This window comes from Martes martes (assembly GCF_963455335.1).
Source record: "Martes martes genome assembly, chromosome: 3".
In the NCBI taxonomy this organism is placed as follows: Eukaryota; Metazoa; Chordata; class Mammalia; order Carnivora; family Mustelidae; genus Martes; species Martes martes.
This window is the reverse complement of record NC_137890.1, coordinates 141,261,986-141,287,538: the sequence shown is the minus strand read 5'-3', so window position 1 is coordinate 141,287,538 and position 25,553 is coordinate 141,261,986. Positions and strand designations below refer to the sequence as shown.

General features: G+C 39.0%; 1 protein-coding gene and 1 pseudogene across 2 annotated transcripts in view; both read right to left on the bottom strand.

Moving 5' to 3' along the window:
• Positions 1-25,553, bottom strand: part of CCDC148 (coiled-coil domain containing 148) — a gene marked incomplete at its 3' end in the record, with an annotated part of 178,290 nt that overhangs the window by 30,782 nt on the left and 121,955 nt on the right. The window contains exon 12 of the mRNA XM_080797922.1: positions 22,144-22,262. Within this exon, the coding sequence (XP_080654048.1) occupies positions 22,144-22,262 (119 nt within the window). The remainder of the gene's footprint in view (positions 1-22,143; positions 22,263-25,553) is intronic.
• On the bottom strand, positions 1,229-4,257 carry LOC308339817 (methylosome subunit pICln-like; annotated as a pseudogene). Its single transcript has 2 exons — positions 4,233-4,257; positions 1,229-1,824 (listed from the first exon to the last, which is right to left on the bottom strand). The product of its transcript is annotated as a methylosome subunit pICln-like (transcript).

Below are 25,553 nucleotides of genomic sequence, written 5' to 3'. Positions count from 1 at the left end.
GTTATTAGTCCTCCACTAGTGATGCTGTTTGTATACTTAATTAAAGTGGCTATAGCCAGATCTCCTCATTGTACAGGCATGTTTCCCCCCTCTTTTCATTTAGTAAGTAATTCATGGAGTGATACTTGGGCTCTGTGTAAATACCCTATTTGCCATCTAAAACTCTTCCATCTAAAGATTTTACTATCTATTAATGGCCTTCACCTGAAATAATTACTACATTGGAGATTGAAAAGTGCCAGTTTCTAAATCTATCATGTCTTCAACATTTATGAGATGACAAAATAAAACAGCCTAAGTTCATTTTCTTAGCTATCATAATGGTATTGTGGTCACATCGATGATTGTCCTTATTCTTAGCTAAGTCATGCCAAAATATTTAGTGGTGAGATTTCATGGTGTCTGCAACTTTCTTTTCTTTTCTTTTTATTTTTCTATTTTTTAGTAAACCTAGATTTGTTAAACTATTACAAAGACAAGACAATTATCATCCAAAGTACTCTGAGGACTTCATCCCAATTTCACTGTTGTTATGGAAACCAACTTAAGAGGTTAGAAATTAAAGAATATAACCTAACAGGTTATAACAAAACAGACTGGTGACACATGGCAAAAGGAGTAAAAGCTAGTCAGAAGCACTTGTGTTAGTGGTAGTGTATGTGGTTAGGATGGTTCCCAAAAGGCTCCCTGAAGACGCCTGAGTGAGTTAACCTGGGTCCCCAGTTAGTGAAAAGACCCTTACCCCTGTGGAGAATGAGCAGAGGCCAGGATTTCTCTGAGATCTTTTGGTCTTTCTTTCTAAGGTGCGAGGGAATGTTTAGGCTGTACAGGGGTATAGTTTGGACTCAGCCTCCCTTCTTCCCATCCAGGCTACCTCCACCTTCAAACACCTGCGCATTCTCAACGTGCGGACCTGCGAGGTTACAGAAGATCCCTAGAGTGAAGGCAGGAAGTATAGGCCTACTCAGAGGGGACCTATCCACAGAAAGTTTTGTGGTAGATGATAAACTACAAATACCCTCTTAGTTAATTTACCTTTGTTAATAAAGATCCTAGTTTCTTCTGCTGGCGACAAGTTTTTGTCTTAGTACAGTCCTTCTCAAAAAAGAATTGGTTCAGATAAATTCTGGAGAAGCAAAAAGACTTTAGTCAGCACCTACTCCGCATAAGAGGCACCCAGTTCTTTCCTACAGTGAGGAGTAGAATCTCACAGCTGCATAAATCGTTCTCAGCGATCACCACCTGCATCCTCGAACTGTCCAGCAACTGTTAGTGTAGTAGCTACCTCCACCCCGTCTTCATAGTCCCTTACTGAATCTTTTCCAGACTCCAGCCATGTTACACAGGCTGCACACAGACTGAGAAAGCATTCGTTCTGATCTCTTCAATGCGGCTTGGCCTTCTGCTGTTAAATGGGATAATCCTTCTTCATAGATGTAAAATGAAGGGATGTCTCCCTGCTCTTGTTCCTGAGCTCCCATATCCTATTCTTCTCCATCGCAATCATCTGAATCATCATCCTCGGGATCTGGATGCAAAGCCTGCCATTCACACAGTGCAGTGAACTGTTGCTGATTTATCACTAGGCACAAATCTAAATTCAGCAAGAGGTTCAACATCATCATCACTGTCTTCTCTTCAGCAACAGATTCTTTTGATTCTTCCCCAGATTTGGCATTCGCCATAACATACAAATACCCTCGTGGATAGGCATTTAGGTCCCTGGACACTACTGGTGGGGGTATTCCTGTGAGAATCCTAATCCAGAGCCATCTAACCAAGACAGATGGCTCTCAGTGATGTAAGGAGTGCTGGGATGCCTTGCTGTGCGGCACAGAGCCCCTCAGCTGGGCCTGGCAGCAAGAAACTTTTTTTTTTTTTTTAAGATTTTATTTATTCATTTGACAGAGAGAGATCACAAGTAGGCAGAGAGGCAGGCAGAGAGAGAGAGAGAGAGGGAAGCAGGCTCCCTGCTGAGCAGAGAGCCCGATGCGGGACTCGATCCCAGGACCCTGAGATCATGACCCGAGCCGAAGGCAGCGGCCCAACCCACTGAGCCACCCAGGCGCCCGGCAGCAAGAAACTTTTAAGGAAGCTCATTGCAGCAGGGAGCATGGAGACACAGGGCTGGAGAGGGAACTGAAGCACAGCAACTCCAGCTGCTTGCCTGCAACTTTCTTCTAATCGTATGGCAGACCTCAGTGTGAGGGTGGGCTGGAGGGAAAGAGAGAGAGCAAGAGTACAAGTGATGAAGCAAATAGGGCAAAATACTAAAAGTTCGCAAATCTGGGTAGAAATTCCTTTGTACCATTTTTGCAACTCGTCCTTAAATTTGAAATCCTATCAAAAAGTTAGAGGTGGAGAAAAAAGAGAAAGAGGATCATGAGTTTAATATAGATTTTTAAAAGAGATCCACATACACATGCATAAACGCTTTGTCACCTTGGGCAAGATTAATTAAGATGTTTGTGCTGGAAAGAAGCTTTAATTGTGCTCTGCTTTGGCAGAGGGGTAGAGCGTACCTAGAGCTTTAAGTGCTGTAATGTGAAAGGGAATAGACAAAAAAGAAGGTACTCAGAGGAAAGGATGGTGCTTTGGATTGAGTAGAATGTCAGCTTTTCCTAGCTTTCCTTCATTCCAGTTCAATTTATCTAGAGACTAGTTAAGGATAGAACCCAAATACATAAGGAGATTTTGCAAAAAACAACAGCATTAATGCCCTTCCCTTCTGCAATCCCACTAGACCTGGGATAGGCAAACTTTTTTAAAAGGGTGAGATAATAAATATTTCAGGCCTGTTGTTCATATAGTCACTGTATGTCACTATCACTGTGGGCCATACAGTTGCTATATGTGTCATTGTGGCATACAAAAGCATCCATAGACAGATGAATGAACATGGTTGTGTTCAAATAAAACATTGCCTTATGGACACAGAAACTGAAATTTCATATAGTTTTCACACAACATGATCTTTTTTCCCTAGCCATTTAAAAATGTAAAAAATATTCTTTGCTTACAGACAATACAAAAAGTAGAGAGAAGGGTAGATGTGGTTCAACCCAGAAAACAAAAGGGAAAAACTTACAATTGTGCCTTTGTGCTGCCTGCCTTTTAGCTGCCTCACTTAGCTCTGGTAAAGGAAAGGGGCTCCTTTGAATGGGATGACAGGGTTCAGCAGCTTTGTGCTTTAAACCATCAAACAGATAGTAAATCTCTTCCCAGACCTCGAAGATTCAAGAAGTCCATCGGCTCCTCTAAATAGGAAGGCTTGTTCTAAGTTAGGAATAAGTGTAATTAGGAGAAGTCATAATGTAGGCAATAACAACTAGAATCTTGGTCTATCAGCCCAGGATCCACCTGGAACTAGATGATTTCTCATTTATTTCCTTCTGCAAGTGAAGTCACCTCATCCACTCTTTACTCTGGGGCCTTGCCATGGCAGATTTTTGTCATGTTAACACCTCTGTGCAATCAAATTAGTTTGCCTGTAGATGTAAACTTGTCTTATTTAAATAAATGTATGTTAGATACTTACACAAATAGCTTCCTAAGTAATAACTTTTACTTACAATAATTTCTATCCTTTGATAATATTTCCATAGTGATCCATCCTGAACCATGACATGTGCTGAATCATGATGGGTCCCTTTGGCCAGTGAGGGTTTTCCCCTAAGCCCCTCCTTCCCTGCAAATGACAAATGAGTTGAAAACCTACCTCTCCAAGAAGAGCTTATGAAAAGGAAGGGCTTATAAGGATGGAGATAGAGATGGGAAAGGAGAAATACATAACTTTTCTTAATATTTAAATGGTTGTCAAGGGAAAGAAGGTTCAGACTTTTTCACTTGCTCTCAAGCAATAGAAGGAGAATAAATGTATGGAAGCTGAGACAGAGCTGGGCTTACTACCAAAAACTAAAGAAATAACAAGAGGGAAAGAAAAAAATTCAATAGCTGTCCAAAGATGAAATGGACTGCTCTAGAAGATAGCAAGTTCAGTATCTGGAGATACACACATACCTAGGGTGTATGACTCTTAGTGGACACAAGACTCAAAAATTGAAATCATTGAACTAGGTAATTTTTAAGATTTATGACACTTAACACTTAGCCCTGACACTTTGAAATGGTACTCTTCTTAGGAAAAAAAGGCAAAGATAAATAATTGTAAGAGTGAGGCAATTCCTATTCCTCTAGTTTAACCACAACAAAGACCAGTGTGGCTCACTCACCTATAGTAAATTGAGGCCCTATCATTCCCCGAATAGTGCTTTATGCTAGTTATATGTATTCTCCCATTTAATGACTATTAATTGAGACTGTGTGTTATCTACATCTACAATGCGCCAAATATGAGGATATTATGGTATAGACACAGATTCTTTTCTCATGGAATTTATAATTTGTTGGAAAAGATAAAAATCTAATTAGTAATTACAATTAAAATATGGGTGTTGAGATTGTGTAGATATAGGGCATTGTGATGGTCTTTGAACATGATGACGGGGGTGCCTTGGTGACTCAGTCAGTTAAGTGTCTGCCTTCAGCTCAGGCCATGATCTCAGGGTCCTGGGATCCAGCCCCATATCCAAGTTGGCTCCCTGCTCAGCAGGGAGTCTGCTTCTCCCTCTTCCTGTACCCCTCCACCCACTTGTGTGTGCTTTCTCTCTCAAATAAATAAAATCTCTTAAAAAAATAAACATGGGGACACCTGGGTGGCTCAGAGGGTTAAAGCCTCTGCCTTCGGCTCAGGTCGTAATCCCAGGGTCCTGGGATCAAGCCCCGCATCGGGCTCTCTGCTCCGCGGGGAGCCTGCTTCCTCCTCTCTCTCTGCCTGCCTGTCTACTTGTGATCTCTGTCTGTCAAATAAATAAAAAAAATAATAAAATAAACATGATGACAAATTATTTGATACTCTCCCTGTTGAGAGTTTGGGGCTAAATTCCCTTCATTTGAATCTGGTTGGGCGTATAACTACTTTGACCAATAGATAAAATAGAAATAACACTATGTGATTTCTAGGTCCTGTGGCTTCTGCCTTGTTTGTTGGAAGATGAGTTTCTGGAGCCCTGAGGTACCCTGTAGGAAGTCCAGCTACTCTGAGCCCACTGTGCTTTGAAGAAGTCAAGCTTCAGAGAGAGACCAGGCAGAGCTCCAGCTGATAGTTTCCTGCTACTCTCAGCTTTCTAGTCATCCCAGCCCAAATGAAAGAGGAATTCACCAGAGCATTCCAGCTCCAGGCATTCAAGTCACTCCCAGCCATTCATGCCTTCTAGGCTGATAGTCCAGACATCATGGAGCAGAGACAAGCCATCCTCTCTGGGACATGTCCAAACTCCTGACCCAATGAATCCATAAGCATAATAATAACATCATTGTTATCCCATGCCAATAAGTTATGGGGTGGTTTGTAACAACAGTTCATCACAACAGGCCCATGGGAACATGTATTAAGAAGGCATAATCTTGTTTAGAGGCCAGAGAAGTCCTCTGAGGAAATCACATTTGAGCTGAGACATGAAGGAGTAAAAATTAGCTACAAGAGTCTTCTCAGAAGAAACAGTTTGAAGAGCCAGTGGAGGCAAAAGAAATACCTGGGTCCTTCAGGAACTGGTAGAGTGTAGTAGTCCAAAAAGGAGTAGGATGCACAGGAGTCAGGTGGGAAGTAAAAAATGAAGTAGTCTGACCATGGTCATCTCATAAGCAATATCATGGCATCTGAGCTTCATCAGGAGTGTGAAGATCAACCGTTGAAGGGGTTTTGGTATCAGAATCATGTGACTGGATGTGTTTGCATTGCAGGCAAGGATGAAATAGTGAGAAGTTAGAGCCTTAATTCTGGTGAGAGATAATAGTAGGCTGATCAGGATAGCCATAGGGATCAATATTCAAAAGGTAAATTCATGGGACTCACTAAGCCTTTGGCTATGAGAACGTGAAGTGAGAGAGGGAGGAGTCACCTAGGCAGTGGAGTGAGTAGTGGTATCGTTTACCCGAAAGGAAACAGTGGAGGAAGAACAGATTAGAAGGGGTGATGATCTGGGGAATGGAAAATTTGAAGTGCCAGAGAGACATCCATGTGGCAAAGCCAGGCAACAGTTGGTTAAACATTATCAGGGAGGAGAGTATGGAGGGGAACTAATATTACCAAGTAAGTATTTTAATCCAGGTACTGTTATTTCCCTTGATCTGATAACAACCATGTGGGGTGTTCAGAGAGGTAAATAACCAGCCTAAGATCAGAGAGATAGGAAGTGTAGGGCAGACATTTCAATATAGATCTTCTTAATTCTAGTTCAAAGTAAAAGACACGTGATACTACTTTCCACTTCAAAAAAAAAAAAAAAGTCGTAATGCTGGGTGATACTCTTTGGATTTAGAAAGCAACAAAATCAGCATTTGAGAATGCCTCTCTAGTCAGTTTAGTGGGTGACCTGAAAAGCTACAGTTCTGAAAAGGGGCCAAAGAAAAAGAAAGTTGTCCCGCTGATCTAAGCCACAGTGCAGACAGCAATGCCACTTGGCCCCATGACACCATGGATTCACTGATGTATTCTGGATGACCAGAATGTTCGATAGAGCTTGGCTAGTGAGATCTTCAGGATTCAACAGCATACTCAAGCCTTCTTTGAAAGTTGTGATTTTTCTTTGAAGAACTAGTTCTTGGTTTACTGAGGGACCATGATAATTACTATAACTACCATTTGTCAAGCAGGCACAATGTGGTAGGCATCTTGTAACTGCTTTCATGTTTTAACTTTTTAATTTCTCATAAAAATCCAAATGAGATAGGTATTATTTTTTAATCTACCTTTTATAGACGAGGATGGGTATCAACTGGACTTTTGACTTTAAGATAGCAGGTGACAATGAGATTCCAGCTACTCATAATGGGCTGGATGCTATCTGAGACGCCCAGCCATAAAGCTGGACGTGACTGGCAACACAGACTAATGAAACGAAAGTAGATTGAGCTTGAGCATGAGCATGACCAGAAGACACAGATAACTTGTATGAACAGGTGTGTCACCGTCCACACTGACATCCCTCCCTCAACACACACATCTGGCCCAAGGGGCATTCCCAACAACTAGTTGACTGGAGAAGGGGAAAATGAGCCGGTTTTATAGCCAGGTCTACACAAAAACTGGTCCCAAACAAAAGTAGATGGCTATGGTGGATAGCTCTGCTCTGAAATCTCCCTAAAACAAGGTAAAAAAGTGAAATCTTCCATGTGGGTATAATTTCAAGAGGACTATCTCAGTGTACACTTTACCTGAGGTTAAGGACTGGTGACTGCCACACATTAGGTACTCAAATATTTTTAAGTAAATGAATAAATAATGAATTAATAATTTGTAGACACTAGTGAATTGTTTGGTCAGCTGATTAGGGATATTGAAGGAATATGATTGGAGGATTTGTGACAGGAAGATTCAGAGAGATTATGTGGATGGACCTAATGGAACTGGTTCAAATTGTGGGAATAATTTATGAGTGGTTTTAAAGAATTAGGTAGAAGAGATGATCTGCTATAAGTGTGTTAGTCTTCTTCCCTGGCAAATGGGTACTTGTTCAATGGGCTCATAATAAAATTCTCCCAGTGGTGGGAACAAAACTTATACATTGCTCAGGTACATGAATTTATCCTTATCAAGACTGATCTGGCTGCTGTCAGTATGAGCCCTTGACAGGGTAAAATACACCAGGGGAATTAGACAGTGTTAGCTGTTTATAACATTGTATCACACTCATTCTGTAATGGGAAAGGCAAGAAGAATTTGGATTTTCTTTCCCTATATACCATGTGTGCACTGTTTGTGCACTCCTAGTACATCCCACTAGATGATGCTTCTTCCTAAGGAACTCCCTTAACTGTGTAAGAAGTAAGGCAGTGGGCTGAAGCCCATATGCTGCTGTTCCTATTGAACAAAGAAATGGCTTCTTGAAGACTCAGATACATCATAGCTGTGAGATAGTATTTCGTGAGCTTGGGTGTTATTTTACAGGAGGTGGTTTTGTTCTGAAGTAGTGGCCAATATATTGTGCTGTTTCTCAACACAGCCAGATCACGTACAGAGGGAATGGTGCTTTTCATTATTAGCCCTAAAGGCCCATTTCCAAAATCTCTTTTTCTCATCCCTGAAACCCTAATCTCTCCTGGTTTTAACTTTGAGTACTGCCACCGGGAGGATAACAATGGTTACATTGAATTGGGAGCTGATGCAAATATTTGCCTTTTGGGATTTATCATACCACTAAGTAAGCAGATAGAAAAGGAGGTTACAGTGGTGGAACAGTTGGCATCAGAGGGAAATAGGAATGCTGTTATTTAATAGAGGCAAGAAGGAGATGGAATCCAAGGAGCTCCTAGGATACCTTCCGGTATTGCATGGCCAGTGGTAAAAGTTATCATATACAAGCCAGTGTAAATCAACCCATTGGGTAAAGAACCTCACACAGCCAAGATGCTGGCTGAAAGCAAAGAGCAAATGTAATGCTTCGTAGAAGAGAAAAATCACAAATTTGAATTGTCATCTTGACTGTTTACTGAAGGTGTTCGTCATCTGCCACATACACACACATATATACACATACATATAATATGTATAAATACAGATCTTCCTTGACTTACGATGGGGTTACATCTCAATAAACCCATCATACGTTGAAAATATTATCATTTGAAAATGCATCTAATGCAACTAACCTACGAAACATCATAGCTTAGCCTCACCTACCTTAAATGTGCTCAAAACAATTGCATTAGACTACAGTTGAGCAAAATTGTCTTACACAAAGCCTATTTTCTAAAAAGGTGTAGGAATAACTCGTATAATTTATTAAATGCTGTACTAAAAGTGAAAAAAGGAATGGTTGAATGAGTATAAGTGTATCTATCAGTTATTTACTCTTGTGTGGCTGACTGGAAGATGCAGCTCACCACCACTGCCCAGCATCAGGAGAGAGGATCACACTGCAGATCACTAGCCCAAGAAAAGATACCAAATCCTGAATTCATTTTGTATATATATGAGTTTTCTGTCTGCTTTCTTCACCTCTCTTTTCCTTATAATTTTACTTAAGACATGTTTATTGATAGTAAACTAAAATTTATTCCATAGGTCATGGAATATTCGGATGGATCATAACAGAACCAGAGAACAATAAGGCAAAAAGATATCTCTTAGAGTTATATCTATTAACCAGAGTGTTAGGTGGAAGAAAATTTTTTTGGCAGTATATAAAAAGTATATAGTAGTATAAAAAGGAAAGTCTGTTGATTTTGCCAACTACAGTAATAGACAGTAAGAGACCTTCTTTTTTTTTAATATTTTATTTATTTATTTGACAGAGAGAGAGATCACAAGTAGGCAGAGAGGCAGGCAGAGAAGGGGGGAAAGCAGGCTCCCCACTGAGCAGGGAGCCTGATGCTGGGCTCGATCCCAGGACCCTGGGACCATGACCTGAGCTAAAGGCAGAGGCTTAACCCACTGAGCCAACCAGGTGTCCCGAGACCTTCTTTTTTTTACTTTTCTTTCCTTTTCTTTTCTCGGCTTCTGAATCCCCCTCCTTCCTTTGAAGAAATCTATAAAATGATGTCAGATACTTGCTTTCCCACCTTTGCAGCTAGCTCATGAGCATTTGACCTGAGTTCAGCCCAGGGGTGCTTCACTTGGAAGCCGCTGATGCAAAGAGGCAGGGCCTGTGTAGATGTTCATTGGCAGATGAATGGATAAAGATGTGAGATAGATAGATAGATAGATAGATAGATAGATAGATAGATAGATAGATATTTTTTTTTAACACACACAAACACACCATGGAATATTATGCAACCATCAAAAATGGAAATCTTGCCACTTGCAATGATGTGGATGAAACTAGAGGGTATTATGCTAAGCGAAATCAGTCAATCAAAGAAAGACAAGTATCCTACGATCTCACTGATAAGTGGAATTTGAGCAACAAGGCAGAGGATAACGGGGGAAGAGAGGAAAAAATGAAACAAGATGAAACCAGAGATGGAGACAAACCATAAGAAACTCTTAATCTCATGAAACAAACTGAGAGTTGCTGGAGGGGAGGAGAGTAGAAGGGATAGGGTGGCTGGGGGATGGACCTCTGGTACGGTACGTGTTATGGTGAGTGTTGTGAATTGTGTAAGAATGATGATTCACAGACCTGTACCCCTGAAACAAATACATTACATACCAATAAAATTTTTTTTTAAAAAGCAGGGCCTGTGGAGACACTGTGAGGGATCCTGGCAGAACAGCAAGGCAGTGGTATGATTAAAAGCAGCACTGCCAACTAGAATGCCCAGAATCCAGAGATGGCAGAGGAGGAGGCGCAAGCCATGGCATCTGATGGTCAGTGGCTGGACTTGCTGGGATGATTCTGTGCAGGGAGCTGGAGTACAGCCTTGACTCTTCTTATCTCCCCAGCCTCGGTTATTCCCAAGCATTTTCTAAGCTCAGATCTGCAACTGATTCTGTAAGCTACCTTAATATAAAATATTTTTATTGCAAAATTCAAGCAGAAATGGTTTCTTATGTTTGCAAACTAGAACCCTAGTTAATACAAGAAGGCTGGGCTAGGTGCTTTCCAAGATTCCGCCCAGCTCTAAAATTACAAGACTCTATAAAACTCATATTAAAATACATAAAATAAGAAAATAACCTAGATTGTAAACATGTTCCTTTCACTAAGTAATTACTATTTAATATCATCTGATAGCTGTGTGTGTGTGTGTGTGTGTGTGTGTGTGCGCGCGCGCGCGCACGCCCACGTGTGCACGTGCGTGCGTGCCTTACAGGAGTAGTTCCAAGGAAAGGAAGGAAGGATAAACAAGTGCTTGAAGCTATATTGTATCCACCACAGTGGTGCTATTTTGTGAAAGCTACCATTACATTTATCCTAGCCCATGGCTCTATACATCCTTCATTTAACCATGCTTGCTAAGCTTCTGCCTACCTAGCCCCACAGCTTTAGAAAATCTTCCTAGAGTTTATGCCTAATAGGTCAGTATTTCATTACCTGAAAGTCCTTAGTAAAGCTCCCTAACTACAGAGTTAGCAATAAAAACTTCAGTAACCTAAAGAGTAGTTGTCCCCTCACTCAAAAATACTGTGTGGGGTATCAGAGGACAACACCCCTTTGCTGTAGAAAAGACATGGCAAACCATTTGCCTCTACATATTGGTACAAATGTTGAATGGGAGAAAGGCAATGCAGTTTCAAAACAACCCAATCCCCAGTAAGAAATTTTTGAATATCTGTAGCATTCATTAATAATTACAATTAATTAATTAATAATTACTAAGGTAAGATAAAAGTCTGTGTTCCTGTGGAGAGAATATGAGATAAGTGATTCTTGAGAAAACCACAGCATTTAGCTATTCTATTTGAAATGGTAGTATCTGTGGTCACTTCATTGATACATACATATGAAGGACAAATAATGCTAACAGGGTACTAAGAGGAAGCAATAATGCACATTTTGTATAAAATATGTATTATCAGGGGTTCTGAACATTGCCAGCCCTCTACCAAACACATACCTGCTGACACTCCACTTTATGTCCTAAGCATGTAACTGTAACAGACATATCAACGTGGCATATGGTAGAAATCCTGTAGTTTTTTAATGAGCAAAGATTTCTAAAATCAAAAATCAAAGTTGTAAACAATAAATTAAAGCAACCCAAAGTACTAAACAAAAGACCCTCTCTGATTGTTGTGGTTTGGTAAGGATCATAAATCTAAAGCCGGACTTGATGATCAGGAGATAAATCGTCATGCAAGACCTCTACAATGACCCTTAGCTGAGCCATCTCTGCCCAGCTGGTGCTCCGTCTGCCCACTGGCACAAGCTTGCTTGTTTATTTTCACATTAAAATTACTGTACATTGCTTTGTTCATAAACTTCTTAGCCTCCCTCTTGTGCTTGCTCAGCCACGATTCATTCAAGGACCATTACGATTAAGTCCAAATGATCTGTGTATTCATGGTCTAATGTATGAAAATACACACACACACACGTCATAATTCATTATGTTATACTGATGAGCAGGTTCTCAGTATTATTATTTTTAGACAGAATTACCTCTATGAGTTGGAAAATAGCATGTTGGCTACCAGTGGGTTCTATTTCAGTCTTTTAAATTTCTAATTTGTGAAACATTTCTAATATCCTTTAAAAGACAAAACAGACAGTCTTACTAAGAACTCTATTTGTTTAATGCCTCACAGTGATCCTTGGTCGGCATCATTTGGCACATCTACTTGGAATGGAGATTTGGTTGACAGAGATTTAATGAACAAGAGCATTCTACTAATTTTGAGAAATCTCTTGCTGAGAAGCAAAAACATAACAAATGTTTGTTAAGTTTCTGTTGAAGTCACCCCAATAAACATACTCTTTAGAAATCACAGATTAGACTGTGAACCCACTTTAAATGTCCTTAATGTCTTCCAGTACAACATGCTGAATTTTGCATATTGTTAAGAAAAAACACGGAAAATAGAAACATCTGGTTTTACTACTTAGAAAATGCAATAATTGTCAATTCCCTGCTGTTGGCAAGCACCCCCAAACACACACTAGATTAACAAAGCCAATTTAGTGTTAGGAAGGCAGCTGGCTCTAGTTTCTTCCTTCCCAAATGGTCATCACCATCTTAAACTTCAAATATGTACTGTTTTGCAACATAGAAAAACTCCTTTCTTTTGGAAACAATAACTAAATAACTAATCAACTAAATAACTAATGATTTCTCCATTAAACACATACTCATGTACATGTATGCACACACATACACATCTGCTTAGACAGAAACATGCAAGATTTTTGCTTCCAGAGGATTCTTAAATTGATAAACTCCTCCATGGATATAAAGTCTCATTTCCATGACTTCCCTGGACTATTTCAATGAGGGAATAGGATCAGAAGAAAAAAATTCAGAGGCAGGTCTACAAAAAGTGGGATCTTCTCAAGAACCCAATAGAAGATTTGGGTCCATACTTCAAAAAATATAAAAAGAGGTCTAGTATAATAGTCCTCAAACTTCGCTGTATTTTAGAATCCCCTGAAGATTTTCATAAACTGTTGGGACCAAAATCCCATTGCCACAGGTTCTGATTTAATTGGTTTGGGGCCTGGCCTAGGCATCAGGACTTTCAGGACTTCCCAGGTGATTCTGTTCTAGCAAAGAATACAACTGGAGCTCTAGTATTACACCAGCATTGACCAATGAAGTTCTTATATCCTTACCTTCCATCTGTTGGTTATGCAAGCTTCATTCAGTCTTCTGGTTAAGAAATGTTATCCAGAGGAGCTACTTAGCCAAGGAAGTCTACTTTAGAAATCTTTAAATTATCCTCCAGAGCACATAGTTAAAAATTAAAATATGTTAAAGTTACTACAAGGGAGGTAAGTGGGAAAGGCAGGCTTTTTATTAAATTGCAAGGAACAACAATGAATATAAATAAGTGAAAGGTCAGATTTACATCCATCCTTGCAAAAATAATAATTGGCAAATATGGAAGGAGAATATGTTAGCTGTGCTTCAGAGAGTGAACTTCAGAGAAGTTAGAAACTGAACACTTTAATAAGTGTTTACAAAATGTCATAATGACAAGAGGAGAGAGGGTCCCGTGCATTGAAGGATGATCTAATTTCTGCTTATTTACTCCACAACCTTCAACGGTAATGGGAAGCAATGATGTTTTCTTCTCCTCCCTGTGCATATCTCACATAAAGAATGCTCTGTAACGGGGCACGTGGCTGGCTCAGTCAGAAGAGCATGCAAGTCTGGATCTCGGGGTTTTGAGTTCGAGTACCACCTTGGATGTACAGATTACTTAAAAATAAAATTGTGGGGAGGCCTGGGTGGCTCAGTCGGTTAAGTGCCTGGCTCCTGATTTCAGCTCAGGTCGTGATCTCAGGATTGTGAGATCACATCCCCTTCAAGGTCTGTGCTGCTAGGTGTGGAGCCTGCTTAAGTTTCTCCCTCTCCCTCTGCCTCTCCCCATGCTTGCTCATGTGCTCTCTTGCTCTCTCTCTCTCTCTCTCTAAAATATATAAATACATCTTTAAAAAAAAAAAGCCAATTCCACCTGTCACTTTTTACATCTTTAAGTGTGGCTATGAGAAAATTTTAAATTATATGTGTGATTAGCATATATTTCTACTGGATAGTACTGCCTCGTCCCCCTGGGGAGATAGAAGGATGGGACGAAATTGCATAGGGGAACGAGGACCCTGAAGGGTGTCAGAACCTATAGGCTAACCAGTCATTACATCCTTCCATTGAAGGAGGCTACCTGACCAGTCTGGAGTTGGTATTTTACCCCACTAAATGGGTAGAGATAATCTAAAATGAGATAATTTTGAAATGAAAGTGCTTGAGATGACTTTTAATTGAAAAGTTTTCATCTTTTTTCACTACCCTGCAGGAAGTGGTCTCATAAAGAAGTTGAGATCAGTTATTATTCTTCACACATTTGGGAGTGGTGTGAGTAAATACTTGACCTCAGTACAAAGTAAAGTCTTTTACAGAATTCATATCATACTTTTATATAAATTTTGAACCCTACTTGGTTAATCATCCTGCATACATTAATCTCTCACCAACAGGAAAAAATATATATTGCCCAGGCAAAACAGATTTAAAAAGTAATGCTGAAATGGAATACTATTTGGAAATAAAAGGAAAAAAATAACACATAGTATAACATGGGTGAGCCTCAAAAACATTATGCTAAGAACCCAGATGCATTACATTTATATGAGATAGCCAGAAAAGGCAAATCTATTGAGACAGAAAGAGATTAGTGGTCATTTCCGGCTGGGAGTAGGATCGGGAATTAACGGAAATGGGCACGAGAGATCTTCCTGGGATGTTGTAAAACGTTTACATCATGATGTAAAACTAGACTATAGCAAGGGTTGTACACCTATACGAATTTACTAAAAATCATTTAATTGTACACTGAAAACAAGGGAGTTTGTAATATATAAGTTGTTCTAATATATAAGTTGTAATATATAAGTTGTTATTCAAAGAGGTATTATTTCTTTAATGTTAAAAGTAGCAAGGTCGGGGCACCTGGGTGGCTCAGGGGGTTAATGCCTCTGCCTTCGGCTCAGGTCATGATCTCAGGGTCCTGGGATGGAGCCCCGCATCAGCCTCTCTGCTCAGCAGGGAGCCTGCTTCCCCCCCCCCCACTTCTCTTCTCTCTGCCTTTCTGCCTACTTGTGATCTCTGTCAAATAAATAAATAAAATCTTTAAAAAAAAATTAGCAAGGTAAGTAGCTTCCCATAAACCATTCTAAATTTTTGCACATTGTTATGGAAAGATGTGGAACATAGACATGTCGAAAAAATTGAAAACTATCAGTAACCCTGCCTTTAGCAAACACTTCAGTATCAACCAATTTATTGTTAGGACATCAAAAATGAAATGTAAGTTATTTAGAAATTAGATAATTAACCCGATTTCAAAACTTGTAGAATGCAGCCAAAGATACACAGAATAAAAGGAACCCATAGCCAAATAAATTTATTAGAAAATAAAAGAGACTGAAAACTGACTAACTTAAAGCTTTCAACATAAGAGGATAGAAATAGCTCAATAATATTCAGAACCATGCTTCTTTCTCTGTTCTTCCCTCAAACTCCACTTCCAATGAAACAAGTTATCATATTTCGCCTAATCTAAATACTTGATGAACATTTGTCACCTTGGCATCCCCACTGCCACTTCCTAGTTCATACACTTTTCCTCACACAGTTACTAAAGAAATTTAGAATCAGCTTCTTGGTCATCAATTTCTACTTATTCCAAGATAATTTCCAAGCCTTCACCAGAAAACAAACAAACAAACTACGAAATCTTTTGCAGAAGTGAGAGAAGACTTGAACTGGAGAGCTACTCCAGAAGGATGATCCTAGATTGGAGATTAAATTTGGTATGTATGTCAGCATTCTCTAACAAAATTGCAATGCAAACAATCAACAGGATTTTTTAAAATGAAATTAGACATAAGAATAAGATATTTTTGAAAAGAATAATGAGTGAACACTTGCTCTATCAGATAGCAAAGCAGATTAACTAAAACAGCACAGTATCGATGTAGAAATATAAATATAGATAAGTTTTATTTAATCTACTCAAGAGTCCATATGGATATGAAAATATAATTAGAAGTATAATATATAATAAAGGTGGCATTTCAACTCAGTGGGTTAGGATGAATCATTAAATAATTGGTGTTGACAGAGTTTGCTATCAATTAAGACCAAAAAATGAAAATCAGACTCTTAAGTCATATCATTCTTGGAAATAAATTCCAGATGGCTAAATTTTAGAAGAAATGTGGATAATACATACTATTTAAAAAAAAATAAGTACATCTATTTGCAGGGGTGCTATATATCATTTTGAAGTTTGTGCTTTGCAAAGGTGATGCTGGCCCAGGAGTGTAAATAGGGAATGGCATCCAGCTTTGTCACTGCTTGTCAAGCTGCCTGCCATGGTTCCCCCATCTTTTCCTAATTTGTCTATTCAGGTAGGGAATCTATGCACTTTGCCACCAGAACAGAGTACCTTTTCTAATTGGCACAAAAACCTTATCTGCTAGCGTAACCAATAAATAGTAGTTAATAGTAATAAGTAATTTGTAGATACATAAATGCTTTTTTAAACCCAAATGGTTTTTATAAACTGAACATGTCCCTCTAAAATTCATATGTTGAAGTCCTACCCCTTCCCCCCGATGTGATAGTGCTTGGAGATGAGGCCCTAGCTAATAATTAAGTTTAGATGAGGTCGTGAGGGTAGGTCCTCTGGATGGGATTAGTGTCCTTAAGAAGAGACATCTTAGAGCTACTCTCTCCCCACCTATGGGCACAAAGCAAGAAACCACTTGTCTATAAGCCAGAAAGCATTCTTCCCAGAAACTCACCATGCTGGTACCTTGATCTTGGATTTCTAGTCTCCAGAACTATAAGAAAATAAATTTATGTGTTTTAAGCCACCAGTCTATGGTACTTTGTTATGGCAGTTGGAGCTAATGCAATAGTAATATATTATAAAATGTATTGGGTTTTGTTTTTGTTTTTGTTTTTGTTCTTAAACTCATTTGTTTTTGTATAGGTATATAGAGATAGTATGTATGCATATCTATCATTAGACAGCTGATAACAGAAAGGACTTCTAGAGAAGACATTGTATGAGAGTAGTGATCAAGGGAAACTTTTGCTTTAACCTCACGTTTTTTATTTTTAATAAAAATGTCCTCATTATTACATGTTTTATCTAAAATATTAAAATGGGTATTAAGGAGGGCATGTATTGCATGGAGCACTGGGTGTTATATGCAATAATTGAATCATGGAACACTACATCAAAAATTAATGATGTATGGTATGGTGACTAACATAAAATAATAAAAAAAGAGAAAATATTAAAATGCTTAAATATTTTTTTAAAGATTTTATTTATTTATTTGACAGAGAGAGAGATCACAAGTAGGCAGAGAGGCAGGCAGACAGACAGTGGAGGAAGCAGGCTCCCTGCTGAGCAGAGAGCCCAATGCAGGGGCTCAATCCTAGGACCCTGAGATCATGACCTGAGCCGAAGGCAGAGGCTTTAACACACTGAGCGACCCAGGTGCCCCGCTTAAAAATTTTTTTTAAAGATTTTATTTATTTGAGAGAGAGAGAAAGCACAGAGGGAGAGTGAGTGGGAGAAGCAGACTCCCCACCAAGTAGGGAGCCTGATGCAGGGCTTGATCCCAGGACTCTGAGATCATGATCTGAGCTGAAGGCAGATACTTAACTGACTGAGCCACCCAGGTGTCCCAAAATGCTAAAATATTTTGAGAAATTATTGTTAGAAGGTATCTTATGTTTTAAAAATTCAGTTGATAGTAATCACTTATATTTAATATGTGCTACATTCACTACCTCTTTAATCCTTCCAACATTCCTAAGAAGTAGACACTAGATATGTCTTTATTGTACAAAGAAATTTAAGCACAGGAAAGTTGAATAATTTACCCAAAAGTCACATGGCTATAAAGAATAGAGCCAGGAGGGGCACCTGGGTGGCTCAGTGGGTTAAAGCCTCTGCCTTCGGCTCAGGTCATGATCTCAGGGTCCTGGGATCGAGCCCCGCATCGTGCCCTCTGCTCAGCGGGGAGCCTGCTTCCCCCCAACCCCCTCCTCTGCCTACCTCTCTGCCTACTTGATCTCTGTCAAGTAAATAAATAAAATCTTTGAAAAAAAAAAAAAAGGAATAGAGCCAGGATTCTAATGTCAACAACTTGACTAAAGAACCTTTCCTCTTAACTTCTCTGGCATGTTCAGAAAGAAAATAGGGAAATGAGGAGGTTAGTGGAAACTTTGGCAAAAACAATTTGAATAAAATAAGATAACTCTTAACTATAGGAAACAAACTGAGGGTTGCTGGAGGGGAAGTGAGTAGGAGGATGGGGTAACTAGGTGATGGGCATTAAGGAGGGCACTTGATGGAATGAGCGCTGGGTGTTATATGCAATGGATGAATCACTAAATTCTACCTCTGAAACAAATAATACACTTATATGTTGATTAAATTTAATTTAAATAAAACATTTAAAAAATGAGAGCAAAATACAGAATATAACTGAGAAGGGAAACATAATTAATAAATAAAATGAATCACTGTATCTTTTTATGTTGAACCACATGAAACTGCCAATACTTAACCATTTCTGACCTGCAGAAAAGGAATTTTCTTCTGGTTAGACCTAATCAATCTGCTTATTTATGAATATTGTTTTCAAGATACTTAGAATTAACACATAGAAGAAGAAAATAAACAACAGAAAATTTTAAACCCTCAAGGCCATGTGTGTGTTTTTAACAGATCTGGAAACTGTTTTAAGCTTTTATTCTGATATAAAGAAAAAAAATGTGCCTCCAGTTAAAAAATTAAACATGAGATTTGTGAACTGTATTTCAGTAGTAGAGAAAAAGCAATTATCCAAATTTCTTAGTGTCAGGGTGGTTACAAAAGAACACAACTTCTGGTTCTTGCCAGAAGCAAAAGCAACCAACAGTTTTTATATGTTGGAACTCCATCTCCCTAAGTCACAGAATGAGGACAATACTTTCATCTACATTAACCAAAATTTTCTGGGGACTGTTTCTTGTTATATCATATTATCCTGATATTTTAATGACCTTCCTTACTGATTTCCCATTGGCATGCAAGTACTAGACTCATAACAATCCATATCTACAACATTTCATGTGAGTTGAACACACAGATCATAGACCCCTAAAAGTTGATAGCTCACTTGGCCCTCAGAAGCTATCCAGTTCAATTTTACAAAGAACAAAGCAGAGCCTTACAGAGGTTAAATGAATGGTTTTAGCCAAGTCATACACTATTCCAAGAAGATTTAAGACTAAAACCCTGGTCCCCTGGCTCCTAGTCCTTAGTACTCTTTCTGCTATGTGTGATATGCCTATTTTTTCCTGTTATGTAATGCAGATTAATCTGATTTTCCTTTTCTTCTTTTCAATTGGAGTTCTGAGTCAGCTAATCTTGATAATTATTGAAACAGGAAGCAAAAGACTGAAATGGCTCTCTAATCAAAGAAACTCCCTGGCTATGAGAGGAGATTCTATTAGAAGCATGTCTGCTAGATGCTGGGACCTCATATCTCTTCATTTTCCCCAGCCCCGTTAACTCCTGTGGCTCTCTCGATTCCCCAGCATAGCTTCAGACTATCCAACAAGCCTTTGACCTCCACCATTGTCTTGCTCTTTAGTGGGATTTTTGTCTCTGACCCATGGCATGACCTACCTGCTGGTATCCACTTTATCTTGGTTTGTGCTTTTGGGCTGGTTTCTCATTGGCTGTTTCACCTTTTAGCCTAGAGACTTGGCTTTGCTGTATTCTCATTTGTCTCCATAATAGATTAAACTGAACTCTAAAATCCTGAGATACCTAGAAAATTATGTAAGTTTCATCCAGAAAATCCTTAGGAATTGCCTGGCATCTGTGTGGAACTCCAGATTTACTCTGCAAGTTTGGTGGCTAGGGTTTGAGATAACTGTCCCATGCCTCTCAAAGGAAGCTTCCTTGATAAAAGTGAAACTTGTTGTATAAAATGGTTATGTCTTTCAAGGTTATGTATAAGTCTGAGGGGTAATTTTATTTTGTATTTATTTATTTACAATAAATAAATAAAGATTTATTTAGAGAGAGAGAGAGAAAGGAAGGGTCAGAGGGAGAGAGTATATCCAAGCAAATTCCTGCTGAGTGTGGATCCCAACTTGATCTCACAAACCATGAGATCAGGACCTGGGCCAAACCAAGAGTTGGAGGCTTAACTGACTGAGCCACCCAGGCACCCCTCAGGGGTAATTTTTAAATAGACTTTATTCTTAGCAAAAGTGAGCAGAAAGGACAGAGTTCCAGGCAAGGTTTTTTACACTGACTAACAGTAAACTTATTGTGATTTCTGTTACGAAACAAAAGAGCTATTCTTAATTTATCTCTTGTGAAAATCTACTCAGAAGCTAGCTAACTAGATAACTATGCCAGTTACCAATTTATTGTCTGGCACAATGTTAAGCTATGTTAGAAATGGGTTCTGGAAAGTTGCTGAAGAAGGAAGAGGATTTCTTTTCTGGTTCCAATGTTTACCCCTTCTTGCTCCTACCATATGGCTGCCTGCTGCATGTGTGGGGAACTTATAACGGCCCCTGTGCCCATGGAGTTCCAATGGCAGCCAGTGGTCAGTTTCCCATCAAATTTTAGAGGCACTCCCGTGGTCAGATTCCCACTGAGTTTTGCAAGCATCCCAATGGTTGACTTCTAGCTTTGGCCTCCTACACTCAAGCAGGGCATTTCCTGCTTGCCCAGTGACTATGAACAAGTTCTGGTTGAGCCCATTTAAAACCTCTCCACCATGCATTGAGCTACAACCTTGTCTTCAACAATGAGGTCTGAGTCTTAACCATGGGGGTGGGGGTGGCTTCCATATTCTTTTCTCTTTTTTTTTTTTTAAAGATTTTATTTATTTGACAGACAGAGATCACAAGTAGGCAGAGAAGCAGGCAGAGAGAGAGAGAGGAGGAAGCAGGCTCCCTGGGATCATGACCCTAGCCGAAGGCAGAGGCTTTAACCCACTGAGCCACCTAGGTGCCCCAATCCATATTCGTTTCTTCTATGGGAAACTTTCTTCAGCCCGGGGGTCTTCTTTAAAGTGCCCTTTATCTCTTTTTTTTTTTTTAAAGATTTTATTTTTTTATTTGACAGATGGAGATCACAAGTAGGCAGAGAAGCAGGCAGAGAGAGAGAGGAGGAAGCAGGCTCCCCCCTGAGCAGAGAGCCTGACGCGGGGCTCGATCCCAGGACCCTGGGATCACGACCCGAGCCGAAGGCAGAGGCTCTAACCCACTGAGCCACCAGTCACCCCCCTTTATCTCTTTATATAACAGAGGTTTTCTATTAGAATTAGTGATTCTTTATCTTAAACTTTCCCTATTCAAATTACTGTGTTGTCTCTGGCTCCTTGCTGACACTGATTGATATGGTAAACTTAGAAAAGTGATTTTAATTTCTCAGGGTACTCATTCACAAAATGAGGACACTGGGTTAGTTGATCTCAAATGTCCTCTTCAGCTCTAAAATTACACTATTCCAAGAAATCCTCTGTGTTTTCCTACATTGGGTGCATTCTAAGTATACTAGAATTAATCGCATACACAGTATAATTGTGCATTGTCTTCCCCAGCCATAGTCACAATAAATGGGTCTCCCTTCTTTTCTGAATAATGGTTTCCTCCTTCTAGGTCACCATATTAAGTCATAGCAGCAGCCAGTATCATTTCATGCACACAGTGGGCAATCAAATACCATGAAATCATCTGTGAGGGTTTTAACTCGGAAGCTATCTAAGCAACTAAATGACAAACTAGAGATTTGTGTATGAATATGAGAGACTGAAATACATTATAAGTATGATTTTATCTATTTGTGAATATAAATATTGTAAGAATGCATTAAGTATAGAAAAATGCTCCCTCTGTTTACTCTAACCACCTCCATTACTATGCAATTTAGGATTTTTCTTTTACCTTTCTCTGTCTTTCACTGACTGTTCAGCCATTAATTTCTTCAGTTCTTCCAGACGCTGAAGATCTCTTATTTCCATTTCTTGCCATTTCTGTTCTTTTTTAGCCCAGTATTTTCTTATCTATAGTATAAATGATACATAAAATGTAAATTAACAATAGATAAGTCAAAATGAAGAGAAAAGTTATAACAACATACCTCCTGGTTCATATAGCCAATATTAAATTTAATGGCATGTTATCTTTTTTCATTTCTTAGATCTGCCTACAGTATATTGAAAACAAATAAAAATGAAAACATGAAGGTACATGTCTTGAGAAACTGCATGGTTTAACAACTTCTAAAGTGGAAATGTAACTTATGCTGAGATCTGAAGTTTAAATCTATGGTTAAAATAATCGACTTTCAGAGAACCACAATAGAAGCATGTTATTGTCTCTGAAATCTATGATCTACCTGTTACTCAAGAATATTTTTATCCTCTTACGATAATGCAGTCTTTAACAAATATAGCATTAAACCTATTTTTACTTTAAAAGCAAGAGTTTATTTATGCTAATGGACAGCAGGATGTTGAAAGCTTTATGCTTCTGGGGAAGTGGCAGGAGATAGGTGGGAGGAAGGAGGAGAAGAAAAAATTAGCAGGGTTGTGATATATAGTAGTTCTGACTTATGTGGTAAAATAAAGGACAAATTTATCAAGCTCAAAAAGGTGAGAGCTTTGTTCTTCCTAGACCTGTCTTACTTCCCTTCTCTGAAAATGGAGGCAGACTGAGAAAACTGAAAGCACTCATATGGATTTTCAGGAGGATGAAACCATTATTCAGGGTTCCCCTAGTTCTGCAGGTGGGACAATTGAAGTTAATGCTTATTTGACAGAGACCCCTTCAACCACTCTGGCTTATCATGTTGTGTGTGACTCAAGAGACTGGACCTTGCTGGAAAAAGCAGAGTACCTCAATGGTGAATGATAGTGAGTAACTGCCAGCAGAAAGTCTGTTGTGGAAGACACTAATTAATATGCTTGTTTCTCCCCCACTAGACTTTAGAAAATGTGATTTATTTTGGTACTTCCAACATTAATTAAAGGGTTTAGACCATAGTATATACCAAAAAAAATTTGATTGACGAATGAATTACACAATTGTGAAACTTTTTCTACAAAATTTTCTACAAAATTTATTTCTACAAAATTTCTACAAATTTATGGTTTCAACTGAATCTTCATTAATAACCAGCATTCCTTTTATGAATTCCTGGTTAATGCCTCTTAATTTCTCAAGGTTATATTCCAAAACCTGTTCACTATGTGAAGATCTATAACTACCTCTTTCTTCACTTTTACCAGGAAAAATGGAGGCTCTAAATGATACCTTTTTTGATGCCTTACCCCTCAGAAGAAGAGATGTCATTCATTTGTACAATATGGGTTCCAGATTCTACTCCCCATTTCCATCTTCTCCATAACCTTACCCCATCATCTACCTCTCTTCCTGTTGTACCTTCAATCTCTTGGTCTGTGCTGCTTCCTTCTCCTCACATGGAAATACGTACAAATCTCACCCATTTACAAAATTTTAAATAATTTTCTTTAGCTCCCCAAGACTGTCCCTTCATTGTTCCTTTTTTCAGTCAAGCATCTTAGAATACTTACTGTTCTTGAATTTCACATCTCTTATTTTTATTTCTCATCCATGACTTTCCCACCTCTGCCTTCCCACCAAATTCACTAGTCTCACCAGTGACATCCAAATGAGCACACTAAATGATCCTTCTCAATCCTTATTTTACATAATGTCTCTGTGTATTTAATTCTGTCAACCGTTATCTCCGGTCTTAAGATATTACTGACTTTGGTACTCATTTGTTCAGCAAATATTTATTGAACACATGCTTTAGGCCAGGTACTGTGCTGTACTTGGGATATGATGCTTAAAGAGAAATAAGGCCTCAGCCTCATAGAGCTGGGACTTCTAGAAAGAGAAAGAGAAAGAGAATAAACACATAAATGAATGAACAGAATATTACATGTGAAGTTCCAAGAAGGAAATAAGTATAGTAATGATTTAGAAAATTTGGGGTAGAATTTTCATTAGAAGGCATATTTTTGTAATGACATTTGAATCAAAACTTGAAAGATGATTGTGAGACAATGAGAATGATCACCACAGAAGTGGGAGCTCTAGGTACAACAGTATTGAGTAGGGAAAGACCTTGTGCATTTTCAGGACTGGGAAGAAGCCAGTATGGCTGAGCATGTGGTGTGAGTTAAAAATGGAAGTGAGACTGAGAAGCTAGCTGGGGGCTAAGTGATTAGGTGAGGATTTAAGGTCTAGAAACAAGGAAAAGCTATTGAAGAATTTAAAGCAGGGAGTGACATTATCTGATGGTAGTTCTGGATATTGGGTGAAGAATAGATAGTAAAGGTGCAAAGGAGAAACAAGGAGACCAGATAGAAGAATAAGGCAAAAATGATCACTTGGACCAGGAGATGAAGGGAAGTGAGCAGACTTGAGATGGCTTTTGAGTGGAGCCAGACTGCTCACTGGGGGATTGGATATGAAGTTTGAAGAAAAAGGGAATCTAGATTTTTGCTAGAGCAACCAGTTGAATGATTAAACCAATAACTGAGAGGGAAGATTGGAAGAATAACAGGTTTGGGAAAGAAAGACAATCAGGAACTCAATATTGAATATTGAACAATTGACATGACTGTAAGACCTTGAAGTGAAGATTCCAAATAAACATATGGAGGGTGCAGATGGGTGGCTCAAGGGTTGATTCAAGGATGGAGATCTGAATTAAGGAAATATCCACTTAAAATGGTATTTGATGCCACAGGACTACATGAGATCTCTAGGGTGAGAGCATAAATAGAAGAAGATGACCATGTACTTTCTTTCCTATCTGCCTTTTGCAAAATTTCTTAACTAGGATGACTTCCTTTCCCTCTTCTACCTGTCAGTTTTACTCTACCCTTACTATCAGAACAAACATCATCTCCTCCTTGAATCACCCTCTGAACCCTTCCAGGAAAATATCTTAGCTCTATCCTTGACACATCAATGACCCCTGGTGAAGGTTTATACTCTCCATTTTGTCCTGCCTTGAGTTCCTTGATTTTGCCACTGGATTGTTACTGATCTATTTAGGCATTTACTACATGCCCAGCATGGTCTGCCCTGCCTGTAGCCTGCTAAGTCCCTCCTATCCATTCTTTAAGACTCAGTTTTAGCATTGCTTTCTCAGCCTTCCTCCTTCTCCCTCTCCTCCAGGCATAGGTGAACCTTCTAAGGCACAATTTATGTATCCTTAGCATAGCACTTTCCATATTGGTCTGCATTATTCATCTTTGTATTATAGTATCTTGTATCATGTCTGACACAGGGCTTAATTGATCATCATTAGGTGA